Source organism: Aspergillus vadensis, assembly GCF_003184925.1.
Source record: "Aspergillus vadensis CBS 113365 unplaced genomic scaffold BO88scaffold_12, whole genome shotgun sequence".
Lineage (NCBI taxonomy): Eukaryota > Fungi > Ascomycota > Eurotiomycetes > Eurotiales > Aspergillaceae > Aspergillus > Aspergillus vadensis.
The window spans coordinates 142388-159126 of NW_020292050.1; the positions used below are offsets into that span (position 1 = coordinate 142388).

Consider the following 16739-nt stretch of genomic DNA (forward strand, 5'->3'; position numbering starts at 1 on the left):
AATAGAAAACTTAGAATTCAAATTTCTAGTTAATTTATTTTATTGTAATTTTATATTTTATTTTTATTCTTTCAGCTTCTTTATTTATATTTTTATTAATTATTATAATCTATAGTTCTTTTATTTTATTTTTTTATTATTTGAGTATTATACTCTGCTTATTGTCTTTGATTTATATTAATATATAATCTTTATAAAGAACCTCTTTTTTCTGTAATTTATTTTCTTATTATTTATTCAATATAGTTTTTAATATTATTCCGGATAAGGATTTATTGTTTTAGTATAAACTTATTCTACATTAATTTTGTAATCATATAACAGATCTAAATCTTTATATAAAATTTTTTTCTTTTTTTTCTTTTTTTTCTTATTTATAAATAAAGATATTCTATATCCAGATCAAATATAGGATTACTCTAAAATAAAGATAAATATATATAAAAATATAAATTAGCGTAGATTAAAAATTAATATATATAAGAATATAGACTTATTTATATTTATATTTAATAAAAATAAGAAGAGTAACTTTTTTATACTTTATTTTATTTTTTACTTTTCTATAGTTGATTTTATATTGTTTTTAATATTTTGTCTATTTTATTATTTCCCTTATTTTATCTCATTTTATTTTTTATTATAATTATATTATTCATGGATTTTCTTTATTCAAATTTAATAAAGTTAGAGATATTTTTCTAATTTTTTTTTAATCCGCAGTTTTATTTTTTTTAGATCTATCAAGTAGAAGATATGTTTTTTTTCTCTTATTTCTTTTACTTTTTTTTCTTTATTTTTTTAAATTATATTTACTATTCTCAGTATTTTTCTTTTTATTTTTTTATTTTTTTATTTCTTTAACTTTTTTAGATTATATCTACTTTTCTCAGTATTTTTCTTTTTTTATAAAATATGAAAGAAGATTCTTTTATTTCTTTTTTGAGCATTTAATTAAAATTAAGTTAAGCTTGATAACTTTAATAAATTTATAAAAATTATATAATAATTTTTAATTAAAATATAATATTGAATAAAATTATACTACTTCTGCTTTTATAATTTCTAAATTTATTAAAGTTATCTAGCACTTGCTGAAGTGGATCAAAAAGACTTTTAGAATTAATAAACATAAATGTAATCTATCATTTCTATATCATTTAATATTGATATAATTTTATTTAATTGTAGTTCTTCCTCCAAGCCTAGTAATAATACTATAAATTCTTAAATTATTTTTAATGTTAATAATAATACTAAGAGTCTTTAAATCATTGTTTAAATAATAAATGTTTCTGATTTCAGATATATTAGACTATACTAATCTTTAATTATAAATATATAAAATGATTATTATAGTTCTTTAGGGTATTAGTAGCTAGTTATATAATTTTTCTACTTTATTATAATTTTCTCAGATTAGAAATAAAATAATATTAAAGAAATTTCATTGTATGTGTTTATCTCTTAATTTAATAAAGATCTTTTTCAATTTTAATAAAAGCATGCCGGCTCTGACTATAATCTTTCTAGAAAATATATATATATAAATGATAATAGTATTTTAAACAGTTTTAACTAGTTTTTAGAGATTTTATATATATTTCATTTATTTATTTCAATAATAGAATCTTTATTTTTATTTTTTTATTATTATTTTTTAAAGTAATTTTTACTGGATACTTTTATATTAATATAAATAGTTAAAAGTTGCTAATTATGTCTTTATTAAAACAAACCTTAATCTATAATTATAAGAAATTTATATAAAATATATTATAGACTCCAGCAGGTATATTAAAATAAAAAAAATTAGATTTTAATAATTGGGTATTTCATATTTTTTAATCCAGTTTCTTGCTCAGCTGGTTAGTATTAATATTTTTTAGATTTAAAAAATTGTATTTTCAACTTGTATATTAGAATAAATATTTATAATTTATTTATTTATTTATTTATTTATCTTTTATTAAATATAAATTAATAATATTTAATCCAGTTACTAGCTTTTTTTAATAATATAGATAATATACTTTATAATTTATATTAAATTCTAAGAAGTCTTATTATATAGAATAAATTAATCTTTAATAAAATTGAAAAAGATAATCTATATTTATAATTAGAAAATAAGAATATATACTAGTTGATATTAAACTTCAAATATCAATAACTAATTTAATAAATAGGAAAAGCTAGCTTTAGTTTTTTTAATTATATTAAATGTAAATTTAAAAATAAATATTTATAATATTATTTACTTATTCAGTGGCTCTATCTATTTTAAAAAATATATTATAAATAATTATTTTCTAATTTTTATTCATATATATAGCCATTTCAAAATCTTATAAATTATATTTTATTATCACAAATAATTATTTATAAAATGTTGTATTATTATATATAATTATCCAGGATTATCTATATTAAATTTATAATTATTTATTTTTTATAACTGCCAATATTACTTTTTTATAAATTAATTAATTATAACCAAAATATTAATAGAATTATCATTTTTCGATAATTTAATAATAAGATTTATACTATTATCCTGTTCTAAGTACTCAGAAACTGAAAGATATTTTAATAATTTATAATTCTTTTATACTAGACTTTTACTTTTTATAAATATTATAATTTATATAAGCTTCTATATATCTTATATTATATTGGATAAGAAATATTCTTAATTTATAACAAGATATATTTGTTCTTATTTTATATATTTAATTAAATAAAAAACGGCCCTTAAATAGCCTGGTCCGCATTTGCGGGCCGCTGGCTTCTTAGGGGGACTGACTATAATTGATAAAGAATTATAGATTTCTTATATTAATTTTATTCATAAAGATTTTTAATTAAAAATTTATCTTTATTTTTTAAAGATGAGACTCTTTTATAAATCTATTATATATTTTAGAATAAAGATTTTTAATTCTAGACTAAATAAGAATCTTTATATGAGGATACTGCTATTTTATTTTAACTAATAATTAAATAAGATAAAAACTTAAAGAGATAATAGCTAGCTGATTATATTATAAATATTTATAATATAAAATTAAATAACTTACTTTAGATAAAACAGACTATATATAATATTTGGTTAAAATTTTTAAGAATATTTTATTTTATTTATAAGATTATTATACTAGATATTTTATTTGTTTTAAATTTTGTAAATAATTACTATGATGGCGAGCGATGTGACTGAGGCATGTAATATATTACATGACATAGTTTTTACTTATCTTACTGATTATATATAATCTTGTTTATTTATTTTATTTACTTTATTTTATTTATTTATTTTTATTATTTATATATATTTTCTATACTCCTGTTCTTTCTTCTCTTATATTTAATATTTTAATTTGAAATATACTAAATATAATTATTTAATTAGCTTTTATATAACATTAAATATTATAGTTAATTACTCTTTTTATTAACTGATACTGCAAGTAGCTAGTTTTAATAAGACTATTAATATTTATATAATATATATTTAATAATATTAAAATAATTAAGATAAAACAGCCTGAACTAAATATTTTAAATAAATCATTAACTGATAATTATCTTAAATTATAATAATTAATGAAAGCCAGGCTGGCTTTATTTTATAGAAAAGAAGTTTAAAATAATATTTAATTATTTTATTAAATTATTATAATGATAATCATAAAAAGATTATCCAGGAAAAATTTAATAAAATATATAAAAAAATACTAAAAGGACTTTGAATCTTATTCTTAATCTTATAAGATAGAAGTAAATTTAAATACTATAATTAATAAATATAATATATAAATAATAATAATATCTTATATAATTCATAATCACCAGAGAACTGAAGTTCCTGAATTTAAAATTTATAAAAAAATCCTGACTTTTAAGAACTGGCTAATTATGATAAATAAGAATTAAAAATTAATACATACTATTTAATTACTCTAGTTATTTGATATATATATATAAATAATTACTATAAAAAAGATTTTCAAAAGTATCTAATTTTTTAATTTTATTTTGAAATAACTAATTTTTACAAGAATATCATTAATATATTAAAATATTTAAAAATAATACCTACTAATATGAATAAAGTTTAAAATATCTGATATTAAAATCAAAAATTAGAGATATTTAAAAAGAAATTTTATAATTTTATATCTATAGTTTATTATCTAGCAGTGGAGGCTGGTATTATTAAAATTCATTGAAAAAAATAATTTATACTAGTAATCATTTATTAAATTAAGAGAGATAATTATTATTATAATTTATTAAATTTTATACTGGCACTTCAGATCTTATTAATTCAATAATAAAATAATTTAGAAAAATTAGCTTATTATTTTATTATATTTTATTAATAACTTTCAATATTATTATTTTTATTGCTTCTATTTTAATTAATATTTAAATTTTTTAAATTATCAATTATATTTTAAGTCTGGGGCCCGAAGACAATATTTATATAATAATTAGAAATAAAAATTTATTTATCAAACTAAAATTATTTAGCTAAGAATTATCCGAAAAAATAACCTAGATTAAATAATAAAATTATAAATAAAATAAAATAAATAAAAAATAAATTTTAAAAAGAATCTTTTTCTAAATAAATTAAGAATTATATAAATATATTAGACTTGCGGACTCTGCTAGACTAAGAAAATAAAGATTTTATAATAAAAATATCAATATTAAAAAATAAATTAATAATATCTGCCTGTACTTTAATAACTATTAGAATTAATATATTAAGTTCAGAGTAAAATAACTTTTTTAATAATTAAATATATTATAATTAGATTTAATAGAAAAGCTATTATATTTTTAATATATTTATTTATTTTAATCTTATTATTAATGAGTAATAATATAATAATTTTTTTTAATTCTTAGTCTCAGCCGATATGATATTATATTAAAGAAAATATAATTTATAAAATATAAGATTTTATTAAATTATTAATATTATTAATTTATTTAACCTGGCCAGCTCTTATTATAAAATTAACATAAAATAAACTTATTATATTATATTTTCTAAGATATTCTAGATTAATAATTTATAAATTGAGATTATTAATAAAATATTATCTAGAATAAATATTTTTAAAAAATATTAAAACTATTATATTTTATATCAATATTTTTATATAAACTAGTATTATTATAATATTATTAGAATTTACTACAGGAGACTTTAACTAAGATAAATTATAATTTCAATAACTAAATTTTAAATATTAATAATTTATATTATTTTTAAAGTCTTGTAGTAAGAATACTTTAAATAAAATAAAATAATATTAATTAAAATTACTATATTTTATAAATATTTCTAAATATAATTGAAAAATAAATTTAAAATAAATAAGATCCTGCAGATTAAGTTTTTAAATTAATAAAATAAATAAATCATATAATCTTTATTTAAATATTATTATAGTTTAATTAACATTTATTCTAAAAAAAATCAAATATTTTTTCATTATCCTACTCCCATAATTACTAGATAAAGTTTAAAAAAAAGAATTATTAAAAATAATCTTCTTATATAAAATGATTCTAGAAGAACCTAAGACAGTTTAAATATATATTATTAAAAATCTAAAATAAATTTTTATTATTTTTAATATAATATTATTTATTTTTTTATTTTTATAATATAAAACTTCAGGGAGAGATTATATCTCTATATTAACTATTAAAAAATCAAATATATTGATAAGAATAAGAAAGAATCTTTCTTTAATTTTATTATTAATAGAATAATAAACTAGTTAAAGAATACTAAGATTTTTATTAAACTTAATATTTATTAAGAATTTTACTGAATCTGTATAAATTAAAATTCTAAGAATATAATAATATTCTATATTTATTATATTATATACTACTTTTTAATAGTCTGGCTGTATTCCAGTAACTTATTAAATAAATTTTAATAGATTTTCTAGATAAGTTTATTATTATTTATATTAATAATATATTAATCTTCAGTAAAAATAAAATTAAATATAAATTTTATATAATAAAAATTTAATTTCTAGACTTTATAATTTTTATTGCCAGTATATAGATAATTCAATTAAGAATACTATAATTATTAGAAGAATTTAATTTTCTTAGATTTCTGTAACTTCTACTATTAATTTATTAGGAAATATAATTAAATTATAAAATCTATAATATAATTAATTTAAAAAAATATTTTAAATTTTTTTGAAAATTTTAATATCTGTATTTATATTAATATATTATAATTTATTTAGGTTTATGCAGGTAGAAATTAATATTATTAATTAAATAATAATAAAAATTCTTTTTTAATAGATTATAAAATATTATGGTTACATCCCCGCCTGAGTATAATTATAATATTTATAATAAAAAATATTAATAATTATACAAAATCTAGTAAAATAATATATAAAATTAAAAAATTATAATAATTAGAAAGATTTAGTATTCTTATAGATTACTGAGTTTTAAAGTATTTTATAATTATCAAAAAACTTAATATCTAATAAATTTATTAATGAAAAATATTTTTTATTATTATTTTATTATTTATTATTATTTAAAAACAATGATACTCTAGCTGATTATCTTAACTTATAAGAATTTGATTAATAAATTATTAAGAGATTACTATTTTTAAATATTATTAAAATTTAATTATTTAAAACTAAGAATTATTCTTAAATCTTAATCTAAATTTAAATTTTTAGATTTATTATTATAGTAATTCCCATGGAGTTAAATCTTAATATAATTAATTATATATTAAATATCAATTATAATTATCTATCTTAGAGTCTCCCTGAGAGAAAATATAATAATTGAATAATAAATTCTTTTTAAAAAAATTATTATTATATTAAAACTAGCTGGTAGTCCCTGATAAAGAATAATTATTAAATAAAATTTATTATTAATTATTATTTATATATTTTAAATATATAAAGATAATAATTTTTATAAAATATTAGTACTATTAAAATATCTGGAACAGAGATATTTAATATTATATAAATAATTGTTTAATATATAAATATAAGAATATTTATTATAATTTATTTCTAGATTCATTTTATTTCTTATTAATCTCCATGTATCTGTATTAATATATTTTAATAAATTTTTTATTTTTTCTTAAAAAATTATTACAGTTATAATGCAGTCTTTATTTTATATATTAAATAAATATCTATTCAGAATATAACATGTTTATTTATAAATTAGATATATATTTAAACAGGACTACTAGATATTATTATTTTTATTTATAAAAATTAATTTATAATTAATTTCTAGAATAAATCTTATAAAATATTATAGATTAAATTAGAACTTTCTACCATATATTATCTTTGAATTAATGATTAGATAAAGATTATTAAACAATATATAATTTAATAATTTATTTTATTTATAAATTATTACCAAAATAATTAATTAAAAATTATTATTTTTAATTAATTTTATTATTATTATTATTTATATGAATCTACTGGATTATTATTATCTATAATAAAGAGAAATTATAAATTTAAAATATTATTTAATTAAATAATTTCTATAAATTTTTTATCATATATAATTACCCGAGATCAGGCACAGGAATTTATTTATAAAATAAAATAAATTTAATTTTTTATTTAAGAAATATTCAAGGAATCTTTAAAACTACTAAATCTAATAAATAAATTATTAATACTATCTAAAGAATTTTAATATTATTAACAATAATTTTTTTTATAAAAAACTAGTACTGGAGCTAGTCTTTATAAAAATTGATAAATAATTAATATAAATCTATTCTAATTATTAATAAAATAAATAATATATATATAATTTATTTTTTTTAAAAAAAATATATATATACCTGATCTTCTTTTTTAAGAAATTATATTTATAGAATTTATTAAAAATTCTATTGAATTAAATTCAGGATACTACTGTTCTTATTAAATTAAATAATTAAATAGAATAAGAAGTTAAAAAGATAATTATTAGTTATTTATATTATAAATATTTATAATATAAGATTAAGTAGCTTACTTTAAATAAAATAGATTATATATAATATTTAACTAGAAATTTTAAGAATATTTTATTTTATCTAAAAAATATTATATTAAATTATAAAAATAATAATATATTCCTGGCTGAGAATACCCAGTCTTAAAAAAAGTGATAATATAATAGTAAATACCATAATTAAAATATATAATATAATTTCACTTTATTTAATATATATTATCTTATTTTATTTATTTTATTTATTTTATTTATTTTATTTATTTTATTTATTTTATTTATTTTATTTATTTTATTTATTTTATTTATTTTATTTATTTTATTTAGTTTATTTATCTTTATTATTAATATATATATATATATATTTCATACTTCTTTCCTTTCCCGTCTCATGTTCAATATTCTAGTTTAAACACACTGAATAAGATTATTTGATTGGCTTTCACAGACTATAGCTGTGAATGATAAGTACACCCTAATTGATAGTGTGGTTTAGATACTTCAATCAAAAGTATAATCAACGAATAGCTTTCTAAAAGCAGAATATGATAAATCAATATAGTATAGTAATCCGTCACCGACCTAATCTGTCAGAAAACGAAGGCCGTAGCAATGACTAACAAAGTGAACTACGCTAGCTATACAATATTTCATCTACCCACTTGGATTCCATGGGTCAAGTCCGCGAGAATACATAGATATACGCGAACTTCTTCATCTCTTGTATATCATCCACCTGAACAACCTTCTCATCATTGAACATGACCCACGAAGTACCATTACTTCCTGGCACAGTCTTACGCACGATAGCGACATAGTGCCTGTTGACCGTTAGTTCAATCCCTACAAAGTAGCAGACATACATACCCAGCATGCACCGATGAGCCTTTATGGCACACTATTGACTGTAATTTGTATTTCGCTGGCGTGGCATCAGAGTCCTGATGTTTATCACTGGATTCAGGGATGTCAGAGTCTGAGCTGGTGTCCATTGAATCCTCCGGATGGGTGAACACCCAATCAATTGCCCTGTTGAGATCCCCATCCGTCGCTGCCAATGCCCTCCTAGCATGACTAGGATTTATGCCCATTTCAGTCAACTGCGCAACCTTAGCTGGGTCTTGCTGGCCCCCTGAGGTGCTGGTAACCATCTTATCGAGCGGCTCATCGATATCAGGGTCTTCCATGTGAGCAAAGAGCCAATTCATGGCAGCCTCAACATCCGAGTTGCCGGTCATATACAGCGCCTTTTCGCACCTTGGGTTCGGAAAACCCATGGCAACAAGCTGCTCAATCGCGATTTCATTGGGCTTAAACACATTTTCAGGCTCCTGAATGTCAGGGAGAAGCTCCTCATTTGGATTAGGTCCGGCAGATAGGTAAGTACCAAATTCTATTGGCTCCTCATCAACTTCTACCGGAATATTCAGCTTTGTAGGTACCCAATTGATCAGTTCGAACCTTCGCGCATTGATAACCAACTTTTGCGGTAGAGTTTTAAATGACGTTTTCTTACTGAACCCTTCCGTGGAACCGCAGGACGGGCAGCTGAATTCAACAACTTCTTCGGCCGTAAAAGCACCCAGACATTCTGCTAGTGTGACACTCTCATATTCGTTCATGGAGTCAGAAGCATCTGCATCGGGGAGCCGACGAGCGGGAACAGGGATTGAAATGTTATCCTGGGCGTCCGCCCTGTAACGAACTTTCTTGCACCGTAGACATTGGAGACGCTGTTGCACAGAGAAGCCGAACGAGGTGATTGGGTTATCTAACCCTTCGGGATGCTTGGACAAGCTTATCTGCTTGAAGAGGTGAAGCATAAATTCGAACGCATCCTGTTGCCTCATCGTCGAGAATTCTTCATGACCACGGCCGACGAGATGTTTGAACATAGCGGGTGCTAAACCCCTCTGATGAGGAACTTCAGCTGAATCAGGTGAAGACCTAACATCGCTATCGGGTCTGGAATATCTGCCAGAGAGGATGCCATCGGCCAGCTTCCGCAGTTGGGTTTCAAGGTCCTCGGCTGGCCTCTGCGTGTGCGGCGGCTCGCTGTTGGGATGGTAATATCTTTTTTGGAATTCAGGCAAGGCGAAAAGGCATTGGACAACACTTGAGAGATAACAGCTGTTTCCTAAGTTAGTCAAGCCAGTTAAACCTGGCCCAAACACAGGTGTAAGTTCATGGCCGTCCTCAGAGGTCATCGAAAATTCCCATCTCATATTATGCTCCACTTGCATCTCCATAAGGCTCTTCTCTGTCTTCTCACGGCCCGCTAGATTGATGCCCCAATTGGCAAGATGGGTAGCCAGGTTAGGATCGGTCCTTTCTTCATTGCATCTATAGCAATACACGTCCGCCGAACCATCTGCAGTGATAGAGCCCAGCTTCACTGCAACAGCATGCGACTCCATGTCAGAATGCGCAAGTGCATGCGAGTTTCCTCCAACTCCGCCAAACTGACTGCGACCGCAGCCAAGATTACCACATTCTAGACATAGCCAGAGGTTCTCTTTCAGGTCACACATGGAACACTGGACTAGCTCTGACGTGCAATTGTGAGCATTAAGATGAGGGTAATGTTAAAAGAGAGGAGCAACGCACCCTTTGATTCAATCTGTCTTGACGCTCCCTGGGTGAGATTGATGGTGTGTTCGCAGGGGATGAACTCTTGCTCCCAGGCCTTGACTTCCTCTCTTTTGGAGAAGGTCATCGCTTTCATCACGCCATCAATTACAGCTGGCAGCCTACCCCTGGAAGCGTCGAGATCACTCTGACGGCAAGGATAACAAACAACACGTGTTTTCGTGACATAGCGGTCCTCATCAGTTTCAGCTGCGATTGCAAGCTTCGACATCTTCTGTGGTGGCTCATCTCGCTGTCATTGCATCTTGTCAATCACATGCAATCAAAAAAAGTATAATCCAGACAAGTGATATTGGCACACACCTGGACCTTTCTACGTGATCTTCTGATGTTGAGCGCTAAAGGGTGACTGCAACGCTCATAGTGGAGAAATGCATGATTTCTATCACCAGCGCAACCTCCATTGAAGCATGTTAAGCAAACATTAAGACCATGTTCGTCGTCCTGGATATTCTGTTAGGCGTCGAATTGATAGAACAATAATGGGAACGCACTATTGAGTCGAAACACTGTGTACAGTCCTCTCGATATACAACCTGCGACGTAGCTGGTTCCCTCAACCCTGCGATGTAGATTATGATTAGAAACCTGTATGAGCACCGTACTTCAGCTTTGGCTACAGTCGCAACTGACCTTCGGACGCGACATGGCTACAAGAAGCCATCTTGAGGAGAGCTGAAAGCTAATATGGAAGCCTGATACAACTTATTAGATGACAGCAATCAGTCCAAGTCCCACGATGCAATGACTTTTAGTAAGAGGGTATGCGTCCTCTCCATACATAGAAGTTACTGTATGAGCATAAGTCGGCAGGTGAAACTCTCCAATATCTGCTTTGTCGAGGCTTTGACTGTCAGGTATGTAGAAAGGTGGGGTAAAGTGGGAGAGCGATCTTCAACCTAGATACGTAGTGTATTGTGTAGACGGAGTACTGTGACGGGGTACCGGTTTTCATATGGATGTATGGTGTATTACGACATCTGCTCTGTACTACTAACCTTAGACCATTAAACACGTAATATTCGCATTCCGAAGTGGGGTAGGTGCTTAACGCGCTCCTACCGCGTCCTACTCCGGGTCGCGTTTCCATTTGTTGTTCATGCAAATGTGCTTCAGCAGTAGCAGGATTGTACCAGAACCATCAAGACCGCCACTTGCTGTTCATCATTTCAAGCTCTGAATTAGCACCTCCCCAAGACAACTGTTTGTATTCCTATAATTCTAAGTCTGTTGGACAGCACAAGGTTCCCTTGAAACCATTTCAGATGTCTTCAGAAGCAGCATCTCAGGTCTCCGTTGGGGCACTCAGGTCAGTTTCCTGGAACTCACTGTGCATTATCTCACTAATGTCCCTTAAGCGCTATCTTCGATGATACAAAGCCTCAAACGCGTGAGCCTATTGTTCAATGCGTTCAGATAAAGCCATTGCCACCTCAACAGAGCCACCCGGAACGCTACCGAGCTGTATTCAGTGATATCTCAAATTATGTGCAGACGATGCTTGCGACCCGTAAGTGTGCCATAACCCTGATGAATTGTCTAAGACACTGCTACTAACCTTGATCTTCCAGAATTGAACCCCATGGTGTCTAGTATGCTATTACGGAAGGGATGTTTTGTTCGCCTGAAGTCGTTCCAAGCGAACTCCGTAAAAGGCAAAAAGTAAGTGACCACTGGCGTCTTCACCACCAATGATATACCTGACATACGAGACAGGATCCTGATTATTCTCGACCTTGAAGTCTTGGAGGGACTGGGAGAGGCCGAGAAGATTGGCGAACCAAAACCACTCGAAAGTAAAACAGATGAAGACGACAAGCACCAACCCACTACAATCTCCAGCAACGGTTTCTATGGATCGAAGATGTCAGGCGCACAGGCCCAGTCAAATACCGGAGTGCAGTCAGCACGACCTGTTTTGGCCGCAGCGCATGCTACTATATATCCCATCGAAGCTATTTCACCATATTCTCACAAATGGACGATCAAAGCACGCTGTACGAGCAAGACAAATATCAAGACTTGGCACAATAGGAATACCGAAGGGAGGCTCTTCAGCGTCAATCTACTGGACGACAGTGGCGAAATACGAGCTACTGGATTCAACGACCAATGCGACATGCTGTATGACGTCTTCCAGGAGGGCGGTGTATACTATATTTCCAATTGCCGCGTGCAAATTGCCAAAAAGCAGTTCACGAACTTGAACAACGATTATGAGCTGACTTTTGAAAGGGATACGGTGGTTGAAAAGGTCAGTCAGAGTGCTCGGTTCGCATTGAACTCTTAACTTACCATGTCGCATCAGGCAGAGGATCAGAGCGATGTTCCCCAGGTTCGATTCAATTTCACTTCTATCGGGGACCTCCAATCGGTAGAAAAAGATACTACGATCGATGTGATAGGCGTGCTGAAAGAGGACATGGGGGTTTCACAGATCACGTCCAAAACTACAAACAAGCCCTATAACAAGCGCGAGCTGGTCATGGTTGACAATACCGGGTTTTCTGTTCGCCTGACTATCTGGGGCACTACAGCTCAGAATTTCAACGCCCTGCCCGAGTCTGTAATAGCTTTCAAAGGCGTGAAGGTCTCTGACTTTGGCGGACGTAGTCTGAGTTTGCTGAGCTCGGGTTCAATGGCGGTTGATCCTGACATTGAGGAAGCCCACAAGCTCAAAGGCTGGTATGACGCACAAGGCAGGGATGAGAATTTCTCTTCACATGCTTCCTTATTAGGCACAGCCTCATCAACGATGAAGTCGGACCAGTTCAAGACAATCGCCCAAATAAGAGAGGAGCAATTGGGTATGTCGGAGGAAGCGGTTTACTTTTCGCTGAAAGCAACGGTCATCTACATAAAGCAGGATAACATGTCCTTTGCTTATCCTGCTTGTCTCTCAGAAACTTGCAACAAGAAGGTTACCGAGCTTGATCCCGGCCAGTGGCGTTGTGAGCGCTGCGATAAGACTCACCCCCGACCAGATTACCGCTACATAATGCACGTTAATGTTAGCGACCATACCGGCCAACTTTGGCTAAGCTGCTTCGACGACGTGGGCAAATTGATGATGGACATGTCGGCCAATCAGTTAATGGAACTGTTCCAGACGGACGAGAAAGCAGCTGGCGACGCATTCCAGGATGCCAATTGCCGGACGTGGAATTTCCGATGCCGTGCCAAAATAGATCATTTCGGCGAACAACAACGGTAAGGCAATTCGTTCCATGGCTCAGATGGCACTGCTAATATTCACTCTACCAGTATACGGTATCAGGTATTCTCGGCCACCCCGATAAATTATTCCCACGAGGCTTCACGCCTTGCCGATCTTATTGAATCTTACAATGTATCTTGAATATGCTTTCAGCATGCTCAAGGCTTCTTGAGACTCCCCTTGCAAGCATTGTGCATCTTTATTCTTACAACTCTCTGTTCAATGAAATTTTCAGAATTTGTGGCTTTGAGATTGCATGACATCGGCTGCTGTCAGTAGGATAGGATGCATACCTGAAACGATGATGGATCTTGAAAGGTGCTACAAACTGAACAATGAAAATATAAGCCAAAGTTGATTCTGTGATACCACACTTGACTAGCAATAGCTGTCGCTTGGACTTAGAAAGATTAGCCACGCTGACTTGCGCCCGCATAGACTTGCCAAAGAGTTCGAACGGTAGTGACTTCTGGCAGATAGCGGGAATGTTTCTGAATATTTACATACGAAAGCAGCTGAGCCCAATTCACACAGATAGTGAAGGCAGTTTCAACAGATACAGGGCTGTTATCAATGTTCATAACCACCTTGTTGCTGTATGGTTCCAATTCCAGCAGTGTGTTCATGTCTCCTCTAGGCCTTTATGATCGGTTCCTGAATCTACCTACACATGTGACGCCCGGAGACACGAGTATGTGGGGTTTTGAAACCCGTTACATTCTCTTTGAGATTCTGAATATACATACGTAAACTGCTATAGAGCATATGACAAACAACTGAACGTTATCGACTAGATCACGGTGAATTAAAATGGTAGATCAGCCTATTTTAACCGTTAAGTCAGCAGTTAAGTTAACTAACGTAGTTACAACTTTGTCATTAATTATGACTAATTGCCCTCCATTTGATGACAAATGATGACGCTGAATGCCGTACTGCACAACCGAGACAAATAACCACGGGGCGGAGAGTAAAAGCGATTTAGAAAAACTTGTAATCAACCCATTTATAGTGTCAAGCAAAGATGGGAGGCAACATGAGAGCCATTGGTGAGTTGCATTGCTCAGACTTTCGAGCGTGCTATGCTAAGAACACCCAGGTATTCAAGGGGGCAAAGGAAGTGCCGATGCTCTGTTCGTTGACCAGATCCCAATACCGAAGCCCAGCCCTGGCCAGGCTTTGGTCAAGATCAAGGCATTCGGGCTGAACAGAATGGACTTGCTTCAACGCGAAGGAAAATATCCTCTTCCTCCGCAAGCTCCTAGCACCATGGGGGTCGAATTTTCCGGGGTGATAGAGGAGCTTGGTGCGGATACAAGCAATGGCTTTCAAATCGGCGACAGTGTTTTTGGCCTAGCCTATGGCGGTACGTGCCATTCTTTATGATAGAGTGTGTAAGTATTCATTACATTTTGTCAGGGGCCTATGCGGAATACATCGCCGTGTCGACCAAGATGTTGATACACAAACCCTCGGGGTTGACATGGGAGGAGGCTGCAGGAATACCAGAGGTATGCTTGACCTCCAACTTCTAGGGAACCAATTTGTAATAACGATGGCACCATCTCCTTAGACCTGGATAACTGCAAGCCAGGCGCTCTATCTGATTGGCGAATTCAGCGCTGGAAAGTCCGTTCTTTGGCATGCAGGGGCTTCATCTGTATCAATTTCCGGGATCCAACTTGCGAAGCTTGACAAAGCATCTGCTGTCTATGTGACCGCAGGTTCGCAGGAAAAAGTTGACTTTTGCGTACGTGAACTAGGGGCTACTGCTGGGTATAATTACAAGAGTCAAGACTGGGCCTCCGAGATACTGAAAGAAACGAATGGTCGTGGAGTCGACATAGTCGTCGATTTTGTGGGCGCCGCACATTTTCAAGGCAATCTTGACGTGGCCGCACGGGATGCACGTATTGTCCAATTAGGACAGATGAGTGGTTCTATCCTCCCTGCCAATACTGACATCAGTGGAATCCTGAGGAAGAGATTGAGGTTCGAAGGCAGCACTCTTCGCAGCAGGGATGAAGATTATCAGGGGAGACTACGTGATCTTCTGGTGGACCATGCTTTACCCAAGTTCAACGACAAAACATTCAAAGTCTTCATCGAGAAGGTTTTCGCATTTGAAGAAATCGCGGATGCCCATAGGTTGCTGGAGAGCAATCAAACCAAGGGAAAATTAATATGCACGATCAATTGAATGCAAATTAGCCCGGTTGAGAAGCCAGCAGCTGACTCGAAGGTGGAAGCGGAGAAGTTCAGCATACATACAAATAAATCAACAACGAGGTCACTACGAAGGCAGCCATGGTAGAGAACGCAGGTCTAGTGTAGGCATAATGTAGTGGCGAACGTATCTCAATGGATGCCCGCAAGTTTTGTAGATTCTTAAAGACGCTCTGATCCTGTGATTGTTCTTCTTTTGGAGTACCGGTTATTCCCGAGCCTCCTTGAATTGACAATCTTGAGAATACTATACTAAATCTAGATACTACTAGGCTGCAACTACAACTACGACGTTGTAGGTCTCCATAGAATTGTCTACTGTGTATGTAGGACACAAAAGGCTAGATTGACATCCGCGGCGCAGACAGTACTAACTGGATTAGGATTAAGGAGCGGGACGGAGCAGCACTAGGGCAAGAGTTTTAACCGTATGGAGTACTTTATCCCGAATCAAAGTTTTGCTCCAGACAGGCAAGCCCAAAAAGAAGATAGCGAGAATAAAAAAAATAAAATAAAAGTATTCTAAGGGCAAAAAGAAGGCGCCCTCAAAACATTTGCTGTTATTTCTTCGAGACGCAGC

General features: G+C 30.0%; 3 protein-coding genes across 3 annotated transcripts; 2 read left to right on the plus strand and 1 right to left on the minus strand.

Moving 5' to 3' along the window:
- Window positions 1-8526: 8526 nt before the first annotated feature.
- Window positions 8527-11619, minus strand: BO88DRAFT_365974 (ubiquitin-specific protease UBP14). The gene is made up of 7 exons (XM_025704022.1): window positions 11498-11619; window positions 11350-11420; window positions 11211-11278; window positions 11020-11160; window positions 10675-10948; window positions 8935-10615; window positions 8527-8888 (listed from the first exon to the last, which is right to left on the minus strand). The coding sequence occupies exons 2-7, from the start codon at window positions 11378-11380 to the stop codon at window positions 8744-8746; spliced, it is 2340 nt and encodes a 779-aa protein (XP_025562533.1). The 5' UTR covers window positions 11381-11420; window positions 11498-11619; the 3' UTR covers window positions 8527-8743.
- Window positions 11620-11777: 158 nt separating this feature from the next.
- BO88DRAFT_405083 (replication factor A subunit protein RFA1) lies at window positions 11778-14298 on the plus strand. The gene is made up of 6 exons (XM_025706789.1): window positions 11778-12025; window positions 12075-12226; window positions 12288-12378; window positions 12433-12970; window positions 13025-13926; window positions 13981-14298. Exons 1-6 carry the CDS (start codon window positions 11982-11984, stop codon window positions 14072-14074), a joined length of 1821 nt encoding a protein of 606 aa, XP_025562534.1. The 5' UTR covers window positions 11778-11981; the 3' UTR covers window positions 14075-14298.
- A 563-nt stretch (window positions 14299-14861) lies between these two features.
- Window positions 14862-16305, plus strand: BO88DRAFT_488129 (NAD(P)H-quinone oxidoreductase). The gene is made up of 4 exons (XM_025712600.1): window positions 14862-14982; window positions 15033-15299; window positions 15353-15444; window positions 15507-16305. The coding sequence occupies exons 1-4, from the start codon at window positions 14958-14960 to the stop codon at window positions 16131-16133; spliced, it is 1011 nt and encodes a 336-aa protein (XP_025562535.1). The 5' UTR covers window positions 14862-14957; the 3' UTR covers window positions 16134-16305.
- Window positions 16306-16739: the final 434 nt, after the last annotated feature.

Coding starts and splice junctions, on each gene's coding strand:
- BO88DRAFT_365974 (XM_025704022.1), bottom strand. CDS start 11,380: ATGGCTTCTTGTAGCCATGTCGCGTCCGAAG. Junction 11,279..11,349: donor TAGCCATGTCGCGTCCGAAG/GTCAGTTGCGAC, acceptor TCTACATCGCAG/GGTTGAGGGAACCAGCTACG. Junction 11,161..11,210: donor CACAGTGTTTCGACTCAATA/GTGCGTTCCCAT, acceptor CAGAATATCCAG/GACGACGAACATGGTCTTAA.
- BO88DRAFT_405083 (XM_025706789.1), top strand. CDS start 11,982: ATGTCTTCAGAAGCAGCATCTCAGGTCTCCGTTGGGGCACTCAG. Junction 12,379..12,432: donor AACTCCGTAAAAGGCAAAAA/GTAAGTGACCAC, acceptor CATACGAGACAG/GATCCTGATTATTCTCGACC. Junction 13,927..13,980: donor CATTTCGGCGAACAACAACG/GTAAGGCAATTC, acceptor TCACTCTACCAG/TATACGGTATCAGGTATTCT.
- BO88DRAFT_488129 (XM_025712600.1), top strand. CDS start 14,958: ATGGGAGGCAACATGAGAGCCATTG. Junction 14,983..15,032: donor AGGCAACATGAGAGCCATTG/GTGAGTTGCATT, acceptor AAGAACACCCAG/GTATTCAAGGGGGCAAAGGA. Junction 15,445..15,506: donor AGGCTGCAGGAATACCAGAG/GTATGCTTGACC, acceptor CCATCTCCTTAG/ACCTGGATAACTGCAAGCCA.